A 10528-nucleotide genomic window follows, 5' to 3' on the forward strand; every position below is an offset into this window, starting at 1 on the left:
TCTTAATTTTGTTTTTTGTTTTTTTTAACTGATTTTCTTTTCACTGTTTTCATAAATGTGATTAAACATTTAAAGTGATGTCTTCCAAAGTCGATTAATAACGTTTAATGACTTCATTTTCTTTAAAGTTTGTCCATGATTTGTCTCTTTCAAGAAAGGACAACCAGGATATTGACATCATATTTGTACATGTATTCATTTAGATATAGAGCGATGATGTTAATAATAATAATAATGATAATAATAATAATAATAATAAGCAGTCTGAGTCTATGTTAGCAAGTGATCGTGGTATTTCTATCAGATGCCCGAACATTTGCCGCTTGTCAAATACATGAAACTCTGACACTTCTCTGTGAACAAAAACAATGTAAGCAAATGTGTTGATCAATTAAATCATATTTTTAATTTAGTTACTGATTAATCACAAGAACAGTTGGCGGTTAATTAGTGAAGATGGTAATCATTGGTGGCAGCCATAGATGATTAGTTTTCTGATTATTTTTCCTTTTTTTTTCTAATTTGACTTGTGTACATACTTTGTACGTGTTTTTGATGCATGTGGACACATGAACCCCTTCTCTTCAGGTGCGTATGCTGGCGGACCTGAGCCTCGTCGGCTGCTACAACATGTCCACGGTGCCGGAGAAGAAGAGGGCGCAGCTCCTCCTGGAGTCGGCCAAGAAGAACCTGCGAGACATGGCCTTCTTCGGTCTGACGGAGTACCAGCGGAAAACCCAGTTCCTGTTCGAGCGGACGTTCAGGTTGCGCTTCATCAGGCCCTTCATGCAATACAACAGCACCCGGGCGTCAGGGGTGGATCTGGATAATACCACGGTGAGTTCAGCGGCTCGCTCGCTCCTTCAGTAGATTGATTGATCATTTTCTATTTCAGTAGATTTTTCTAATCCAACTTTTTGAGTAGTGGTGGACAATAATGTCATGATTTTTCCATCATGACATAGCAATGGCAATTTTTGTTCTGATGCTATTTCACCCAATTTCAAAATAAAACCACATGTATAGTATACACTTAAAAAAAGAAAACGCATGTATGATTGAAGATGAATACATATGGAAAAAATCTCATTATAATTTGATATTAACCCTTAGTGGTGCAGGTGCACCCGTGAGAATAATACACAGCTCCTTATATGGATATCCTGGGTGTGTGTGTGTGTGTGTGTGTGTTAATAGGTCACATATTCAGGCTTTAAAGTAGTGATGTATAGTAGCAATAATTGTGCAGAAGTCACAAAACTAGAAAAATTATTTTCTTTTTGTTCATAAAAACGAGCAAACCTGATTTTTTTTTTGTGCTGAAAAAAAGGATATAGGACACTCTATATTGCACATATTCTTATATCTTCTGTATATCCTGTAGTAAAAAGCCAAAATGCTCTGTGTTCTAAGGGTTAAGTCGCTGCGAGTTTGAGATCTCTGATCGTGCGCAACTTGAATAAAAATACCAAATCACATAATACACACAGCCTATTTTCTTCCTTAACAATTTTAAATCTACCCACTTCAAGATTCCCGTTCTTAGCTGAGCACCTAAAGATCTCAGACCTCTCAGATAGAAGGTCCAGCATAGATTTAAACACAACAATAAGTGCATGATCTCTGTGGAAGAGCGGCTACTGCAGTCCACATGAAAAATAATGGAGAGTACGGCTCCCTCCTCTCCTCCCCACAGATGCCAGGATGACGGGTACTTTTAAGGGAACAATTCTGCATGAACCCAAAGATGAATTATCGAGGAGACACACTTGTAGCACTTTTCAGCCACATAAACAAAAACAGAGAGCTGTCACTTGTGACTGAGCTGTCTGTACCGTTGTTTTCAGCCAAACTAGTATTTCACTTCGCTGTGTTTACGCGGCTTCTCTTAACATTTTTGCTATTTGTTCTCCAGTAGATTCAAATCTCAAGACTGTGAGGGGGAAAAACTCTGGAGACAATAGTGCATGTGCAACACTGTAAATAATGTATAACAGTTATAGTACATATTTATAAGTTTAACACGGCGTGCTGGATTATAATATCCCAACATCTCACGATCATGATCCTTAAACAAAGTATGTGATTTACTTTTTTCTTTAGGGGATTTAGTTCTGAAAGACAGCGAGATACTGTAAATAATAGAACACACATGTATGAGGTGTGATCATTGCTGTGTGTATATCATTTCCATTATGTTTCTTTCTAATAATTATTTTTATTAATGTATAGAAAATGAAAAGCACGATTTTCTTACAGCAGAAAATGAAAAACAGTGCTTGTTTATTTTTTTACATGCTGTGAAATGTGATGTGCAGCAGCTTCAAACATGTTCTTCACACTCTGGTCCTGTGTGGGAGGTTCTGAGGCTCCATTTTGTGGAAAAATAAAAGTCCTCTCCTGTACACAGCATTCTGCTAACTTATACATCAAAAACGCAGGCAGGAAGGAGAGCGAGAAATAAAAGTGACAGAGGCCGAGAGAATATCGTGTGGTGATGTGTATCCTGAGCGATAAGGTCAGCCCCGTGTGTGTGTGTGTGTGTGTGTGTGTGTGTGTGTGTAATTTGACTGAAAATTAGATTCTAAAATCAGCCTTTTAAATGAAATACTCTGAGGAGCTACGTGCGACATTGTGAAAACACTTCATTATTCTTACAAAAGTCAAATAAATTACATCAGCAGGTGATGACGAGTGTATTAACCTTAAGCGCGTGGTGGCTCCGCGGCTTTGTGCCGGTGTGCACATTTTCACATTTTCTAACATCGACGCAGCACTCCACAGCTCTCTGTTGTCACACACACACAAATGATATTTCAGATGTCAAAGGGATTCTGTTAATGAGAACGTATTTCCTGCTCTGTGTTGTGTTCACACGCGGCAGATAAAACGCGCCATTAAAGCTCGGGCTCGCGTGCTTCAGTCGCCTCTCTCACACATATTGCCAACATCTCTCTCTCTCTGTCTCAGCTCCGTTGAAAGCCATTAATAATGTTTGTGCACATGTTATATAATCATGTCTAATTTGCTCTGTGGGGACCGAGGAACGCGACGCGACAGTCCGTGCACTATTTGTCGTGTTTTGGGAGTGTCTGTGCTGGTTTTTGCAGCCGTGAACAACAAATAGTTGATCAAACACAGACTTGATCTGTGGCTAGTATGACTTATTCAAAAATAAATAAATAAATAACAATAATGAAGCTTTAGTGCTTTAGGGTCCACATTACTATTTCATAATGGTTGCATACTAATGAGAAAGTGAATTATCGCCGAGTGTGAGTCTGTTGTTTGTTCTTTGGAAATCCACGAGTCCTCAGATGTGACAGAAATGAAAACAGGAGCGTTCATTATGAGTTTCCTAAGTTTAGTTCCCCTTGGTTTCAGTGGATCACTTTTTTTTAGAGATGGGACCCACTTTTTTTGCTTTCCCACTTGACAATATGAATCATGATAGCACACATTTTATTCTGTATATGTAAACCAGACATTTCCACATTTTTTACTTTGTTAAATGAATCACAATATTGTAATGCACGTTATTTAAAAAAGGCTGACAGATATTGGAAGTTTTTGTGGAAAAATGGGCAAAAACACTTAGTTACAGGACATTCTCTGGTCCTTTTATGGTTAAATTAAGCAAAAAAGACATTTTGAGGGTGTTAAAGGGTTAAGTTATATTTCTTTCCCACATGTCGCCCCTCTCTGAATTATGAGAGCTCAAATATTTACTTGTTGATAACATTTTCCTCCCTCCTTCCCTCCCTCCCTGTTAGGTCCAGCGCATCGAGGAGTTAAACGAGCTCGACATGGAGCTGTACGACTACGCCCGCGACCTGTTCCAGCAGCGCTACCAGTACACGCGGCAGCAGGAGCGGCGGCAGCAGCGCATCAAGCACCACATGCAGCAGCAGCAGCAGAGCCACCAGGGCCTGGGCCTGGGCGTCAGCCTGTGGCCCTCCCGCAACCGGCAGAGCTCCGTGCCGACGCTGGAGGACGGCGAAATGGAGCGCGAGGAGCGGGAGGAGGGGGGCGAGGAGGCGGGGGGCCGGACGGAAGAGGCGGGCAGCCGGCTCCCCACCGAGGACTACATGAACCAGATCATCAACCGCTGGTAGCAGCCGAATGAGAGCGAACACGCAGACACATGGTGCATAATGTAACAGGAGCGGCCCACACACACACACACACACACACACACACACACACACACACACACACACACACACACAGACAGATAGAAGGTGGCACCTGCATCAAAGACCCAAATAAAAGACTTAACCAGAGAGTTGGGCTGCGGGAATGAGAGTCCAAGTGGTTGCTATGGAGACCAGGGCTTGGTCGATTGCATCAGCTCATGCTATTGAGGTTTGCCCAGTTGTTAATAGCAACCGCTTACCCCCCGACACTTAGTTCATGTCTCTCTCATCATCATCATCATTATTGACTGAGCAGAGGAGAGATGTTTATAAGAGTTGCTGACAACACATCTTGTCCTCGTTCTTGTCCTCGTCCTCCTGCCGTGTCCCTCTTGTTCTCCGTGGCCTGATGTGGAGCATGAGAACATTAAGAAACTAAAGTCTGTGAATTCTTGCTTGTCCTTTTGCTAAGGACCGGTCGACTACCTGGACGCTCCGATTTCAAAAAGGAACTGGGAGGAGGAATGAGAGTATGTGCATAGCTGAGCTTGAACAAAGAAGAAAAGAAAAAAAACAATGGGAATCCACGAGACTGTGCTGTAAAGACAGAAGATGGACCGAGTTGTGTAATGAAAAAAAAAAAAAGAATCAGCCATTTCACCCATGAACACGCTTCGTTCATGAAATAGTGACTCATTTTAGGGTGATGATTTTATTTTTGTTTGTTTGTATTTTCCTCTTGTGTTTGTTTTTGTTTTTTTAAAAAGCAGAATTGTAATGACACTGAGACCAATATTGCTGCCTAAAGGACAAGTGATTCCTTTTATTTCTTTATATTTTTGTTTCTTAAAGTCAAAGATAATGGGACGGGAAGGACGTGCCGTGGACCATAGCCATTACTGAAGCCTTGTATCCTGGGGGGGCAGAAAGACAAAAGTGTCCTGTTTCTCTGTTCAAGCTTCCCAAAGCATCTGCCGCTCGCTAAACTTCGTTATTTCTCCCTTTTTGTCTTATGTGTGTGTGTGTGTGTGTGTGTGTGTCTCAGTCCCACAGAGACTGCGAGCCAATTACAGACCCTGATTTCACATGTAGGTGCGAAGGAACCAAAGGGAGGGAGAGAGGAGGCAGTCTGCTGCGGGTTGTTGCCAAGAACCCGCGCAGTTAGTGTGAGCGGCGAGCGCTTTTGGAAGCTTTAACTCAGACAAACGCTCGAGATGGGAGTTGTGGAACTGCTGGTCACCATGGCAATGTGAGCCCTTAATGTAGTGGGTGGCATTTTCAGTTTCTCCCTCTTTTTTTTTATTATTTCTCTGACCGAGAGCGTTGTTAAAGCTGCGCCGGGTCTGGAACGGGCATCCGTCCCACCTGCTGATAAAGGCCGCGCGTTGCTCTGGTGACCTGCAGTTCGTTAGTGCGACCGAAATCTCAGCCACCTTGACCCTGACGGGGGAGAGAGAGAGAGAGACAGAGAGAGGAAGGACGAGGCGAGGGTAGCAGTGCCTCTATGTATGGGGATCATAGTCAACATAACTATTGCCAGATATTATATCTATTACAGTAATTTCTCTGACTACTCGTGTGCGTGTGTAAATAGTATGTTGAGTATGCCTTTGATTGGTGTGTGTGTGTGTGTGTGTTTGTAAATAGTGTGCCTGACTGAAAGAGAATGTGTGCAGAGTTTTGTCACCGACTAGTTTTCATGGCCAATTATCTTGCCATGTTTCAGCAGCGGAGGAAGCTAAAGTCCCGCTGACAGCAGTGTCGCAGTGAGACCATCACACCGACCAACGGAAGCCAGTAATATTCCTTTAGCCGTTATCTTCATTTCTCTCGTTTCCTCCTTTACTGGGTTACATATGAAGACTCCATTGAACTATAGGATTAAGCCCAAAAATCTCAGCTGATGTTTCAAAGAAATCCGTGTCTGTGCTGCAGCGTTGGGTCATGATAGCCGGCTCTGTTTTCAAATCAAATTCTGATCCCTAGGGTCAATGACAATTCCATTAACGGTTGGTTGAGGACTGGGCAATAACAACAATGACCACAATATGGTTTTAATGACAATAGCAAAGGTTCTGTACGCGCTGGTAAATCAATAGAATGTTTCTGCATCGTGCAAACACACTTTGAGATGAAGCATTGTATTCATAGTTTAACGGCTTTATCTCTGTCACTCAGGAGCAAAACTAGGATTTTTTTTTAGTATGCATGACACTATTGACAGATTTTAACTGAGCCCAGAAACATTAGCTATTAGCTCTGTTTTGGCTACGGCCGCCGATAAAACGCCAATAACGATGATGGAATCCTGATTTTTTATTTTTTTGCTGCTATCAAAACCCAACCCTATTCACACGAAAAAGGAATCTGGGCAATAACAACAAGGAGAAGTCAAAGTGAATGTAGTCCAGATGTTTAAGGACGCACGCAGATGAACTGCTGCTTCTTTCGGCATCGTCACTATAAATAAATGCGGCGATAAGAGAAACCGTTTAACTGCCCGCCGTCGTCCTCGTTACATTTCATCTAATCGCCCTGGATGCTCCGGTGTCTTTTTTTTTTATTTTGATCTTCTCTCTCCTTTTTAAAACGGTGGTGATTTATGAAGGGAAGAGCAGAATAAAAGAGGGGGCAGATGATGATGATGATGATGATGATGAAAGGTATTGGGACACATCCAGAGTTGATGTGCTGCCTTTTTGTGTGTGTGTGTGTGTGCACGTCGCCTTCAAAGTAGTACAATGGGGACGGAGAAAATGGATATGGAAAGAGAGAGATGTTCCTTTTTTGTTTCATTTCAAACTCCCCCCCTCCTCCCCCCTTCATTGTTGTCTTGAAACCAGAGACTTGAAAAGCTCCTCAGCTCCAGGCACTTTGCCCAACAATTGTCCGCCTTGTATTAGAACATGTTTGAACTTCAAACCAGTATGTGGCTCTTCATTAGTGGTTAACCACGGAAGACAAAGACCTATATATGTCCATTTTTTTTTTAGTTTCAGAGTTCCCTGTTTTTCAAGCGAACGTCTGATTTCGACAAATCCCTCCCCCACCTGAACAACCGTGTGTCTTTTTTTTTTTGTTGTTGTTGCTGAAATAATTCCAGACATTGATGCTGTAAAGCTATACTCAAATATGTTATGTCTCATCACGATGTATATCTAATGTCTTAACAGCGTTTTGCTTTCGCGACAGTGAAGCAGCCCAGGTGTCACTAGCATCGTCCTCCTTTGTGTTTCCATTAAAAGAGAGTGTGATAGAGACTATATATTTTTATTTTTTTCCCCCTTTCGGATTGATGTTAAGTCCTTCTCTGGCTCTGTCTGTATGCATAATTCTGGGTTTGTTTCTTATGATTGCAAAATGACTCATGAAAACCACCAATTAAAAATATTTCATTTTTACAGCCCTGTCTGTGTCGTGGTTGTCACTGGATATGTTTTTTATGATGTTCCCCGTTCTGTTGTTTTATGATCAAGCTCGCACTCCTGTTTTAGATGGATTTTTTTACTCGAAGACACTGAACTTGAAATGCGGCCAAATCATTTAAGACTCCTTTTTTTCCAGTGATATTATTCCCGACAGCTTGTGTGGGGAGCTTTGCCCTCCAGGTTTCTACACTTCAGTCCACAGGCCAATCTATAACCAGAGGACATTTTCTACCACTCACCCACACTAACCACAGGACTGTGACCCCCATAAAGCAGCCTGTTCCCCTTCCTAATGATAGCCTCAGCCCTGTCAGTGCTGATCTACAGTCTAATTCAATCTGCAAACACTCTGTGCTCTGACTAACACGCGTATATATACACAAAAATGCACTTCTTCCTCGGCTGTTGGGGGTGGGCGTTTATTTGGCGACTGGAGGGAGGACATAAATATCCCCCGTCCTTGAATGAGAATGCAGTGGAGATGGAGCACAGAGTGGTCTCATCATCGGTCCCATTGAGCTTCAACTTTGAACCCCTCACTCGCACACAAAGAGCAGGAGAAAATGAGTGCTGATGAGCAGCGGCAGTTAGCCGGAGGGAGATGTAAGTGCAACAAGAGCAAGAGTGTAAATGACACGAGTACTCGGAGAGGACGTTGATGGCAGAGAAAGCGAGATGTTTTTGTGCCTGACGTGAACAGACAACAGATGAGAGGGGAAGGAAAGGAAAGGAAGGAAAGACTGTGCAGGATCTCGGACGGCTGGTTTCTGGGTCACTGTCATTTCAAGTGCACGACTAAACAAACCCTCACGTCTGTGCTGCAGAGCTTTTGTTGGGCCGAGCGTACACGTGTGCATCACAGAGAGAAAAGTAAGTACTTCCTGTCCACGGGAATACGGCTCTGAGCGATTGTACGAACTCTGGCTGCAATCCATTAATCCGGGGGGTCAAAGTGGCTGCAGCTCCTCATTACTGGTCCCATGCTTTTTTTCTTTCTTGCATTATTATTGTTTATGTTCAGCAAGGAATTGTACTGATAAGTTCACACTGAGTGCCTCCCTTACATGCACCAGAGCCTGGCTATTGTCATTCTGAAGGATTGCCCCCCATTGGCACTGGAGCTGGTCATGATGGACTCTGGTCTTTTGTCTACGTTTGAGTCATTTCCAGCCGCGCCGTGGCTTAGCAGACCTTCATCATCAAATAAACAATGTGGATAAATCACTGGGCTCACACAATTTACAGAGTTTCAATGCCCTGTTTTGTCAGGGAAAAAAAAAAGAAAGAAAAGTAAATTCATGGGGCAAAAAGAGGCTGCAATCCAGCATGGGAGTGAGCATTTTTCTTTCAGTAATAACATGTAACAAATATGAGTACAGTGGACATCTGGGCCATTACCTGACCTTCCATTCCAGGGTCTGGCTAATCTCTCAGGTCAAGACAAATCGTCCCTCATGATATTAAAGGATTTAACAGAAGAATCCAACCTCCCAGGCAGAGCGGACTCTGCTTACACTGAGCTCTGCTCCACTAAAACCAATGAGAATCCCACTGCAATCCCATTATGCTCTGTGTGTGTGTGTGTGTGTGCATGAGAGCGAGCGCTCTGGCCTTAGAACCCATAACGATCTGATCCGTTGCAAACTTATTAACCTCGACATAAAGCTATGATGAATGTTGATGTGGGAGAAATGAAGCAGGATACAACCTCCTAATCTAAAGCTATTATGGTATATTTTTTTTCCATTTATATGCATGATAATATTGTAAGGTCTCAACCTTACCATCCAAAGTGCCTTGAGATTATGTATATTGTGTTGTCTCCCCCACCTGCCTATACAGTACGTCTTCATGTCTTCTTCTGCACTCGACTGCCACTTTGTTTCGCTATCGAGGTCCTTGTCACGTCTCTTTTTGAGTTAGTGAAGCCTTTCTCTCATCTCAAACCAGTCTGGACGTTCTACTCTGACCTCTGGCATCACCGAAACAACTGCTGCTCACTGCGTATTTTCTGTCAACCCTAGACATCAACACCCATGCCAGCTGACACAGGGTAAAAAGGCGGGGTAAACCCTGCACAGGTCACCAGTCCATCACCCATGAGCGAGGACAACTAGAAGGTGGCTGGTTCAATCCCGGGACGGCCATGTGCTGGAGTGCCCCTGAGCAAGGCATGGGTTAATAGCAGAGGACAAATTCACTGTTACTAATTGGTGTGTGTGCGAAAAAGACCAAATTCTTAAATCACCTTCATTCACCATTCTGATGCTGGATTCCATATTTACATTAACCCTCAGTAAATTGCCCTGGGAATAATACACAACTCCTTATATGGACATCCTGGCAGGTGTGTGTTAATAGGTCACATATTCAGGCTTTAAAAATGTGTTTTTATTGCATCTTCTCAAGTCAAAGATGATTTATTTTGTATCACATTTTTAATCGTAATATAACGTAGCAATAATTTGCGCATAAGTCACAACATAGAGCATTTTTTCTTGTCTTTTTCTTCATAAAAAGTGAACTTTGAACTGTGATGTATTTCCATATTTCACCAATTCAATCTGATTTTAAACATTTTGAGTACTTTTTGCTCAGGTGTGTTTATATAGTTGGTGAAAGTTGACATTTTCTCACCAGATTGCCCAGGTTGTGCTGAAAAAACTGTATGTTTAAACATAGTAACAGAAAAATGCTCTGTGTTCTAAGGGTTAATGAGCAGTTAAACAAAAGTGGCTGGTGACTTGTGTTATGAGCTGAATGCTTTATTTTGAAGTGACAAACACATACAAGATATACACATTCAAGTCGTGTTATTAGGAAATCTCTCGCCGAGTAACAGTTTGCGTACACGCCAGAGTGTGTGTAACTTTTACAAACACGAAGGTGCTAAAGTTTGCCCCTTGTCTCCATCTGTACTTAACACTGGAGCTCGGGCCAGCCCATTGTGCGGTTGGCTGTAAA

General features: G+C 42.5%; 1 protein-coding gene across 1 annotated transcript in view; it reads left to right on the forward strand.

Annotated features, from left to right (window-relative positions):
* Positions 1 to 4396, forward strand: part of hs6st1a (heparan sulfate 6-O-sulfotransferase 1a) — a 58077-nt gene extending 53681 nt beyond the window's left edge. The window contains exons 3-4 of the mRNA XM_044047251.1: positions 589 to 837; positions 3774 to 4396. Of these exons, the coding sequence (XP_043903186.1) occupies positions 589 to 837; positions 3774 to 4115 (591 nt within the window). The 3' untranslated portion in view covers positions 4116 to 4396. The remainder of the gene's footprint in view (positions 1 to 588; positions 838 to 3773) is intronic.
* The last annotated feature ends 6132 nt before the right edge of the window (positions 4397 to 10528 follow it).

The sequence above is a fragment of the Solea senegalensis genome, linkage group LG16 (genome assembly GCF_019176455.1).
Source record: "Solea senegalensis isolate Sse05_10M linkage group LG16, IFAPA_SoseM_1, whole genome shotgun sequence".
In the NCBI taxonomy this organism is placed as follows: domain Eukaryota; kingdom Metazoa; phylum Chordata; class Actinopteri; order Pleuronectiformes; family Soleidae; genus Solea; species Solea senegalensis.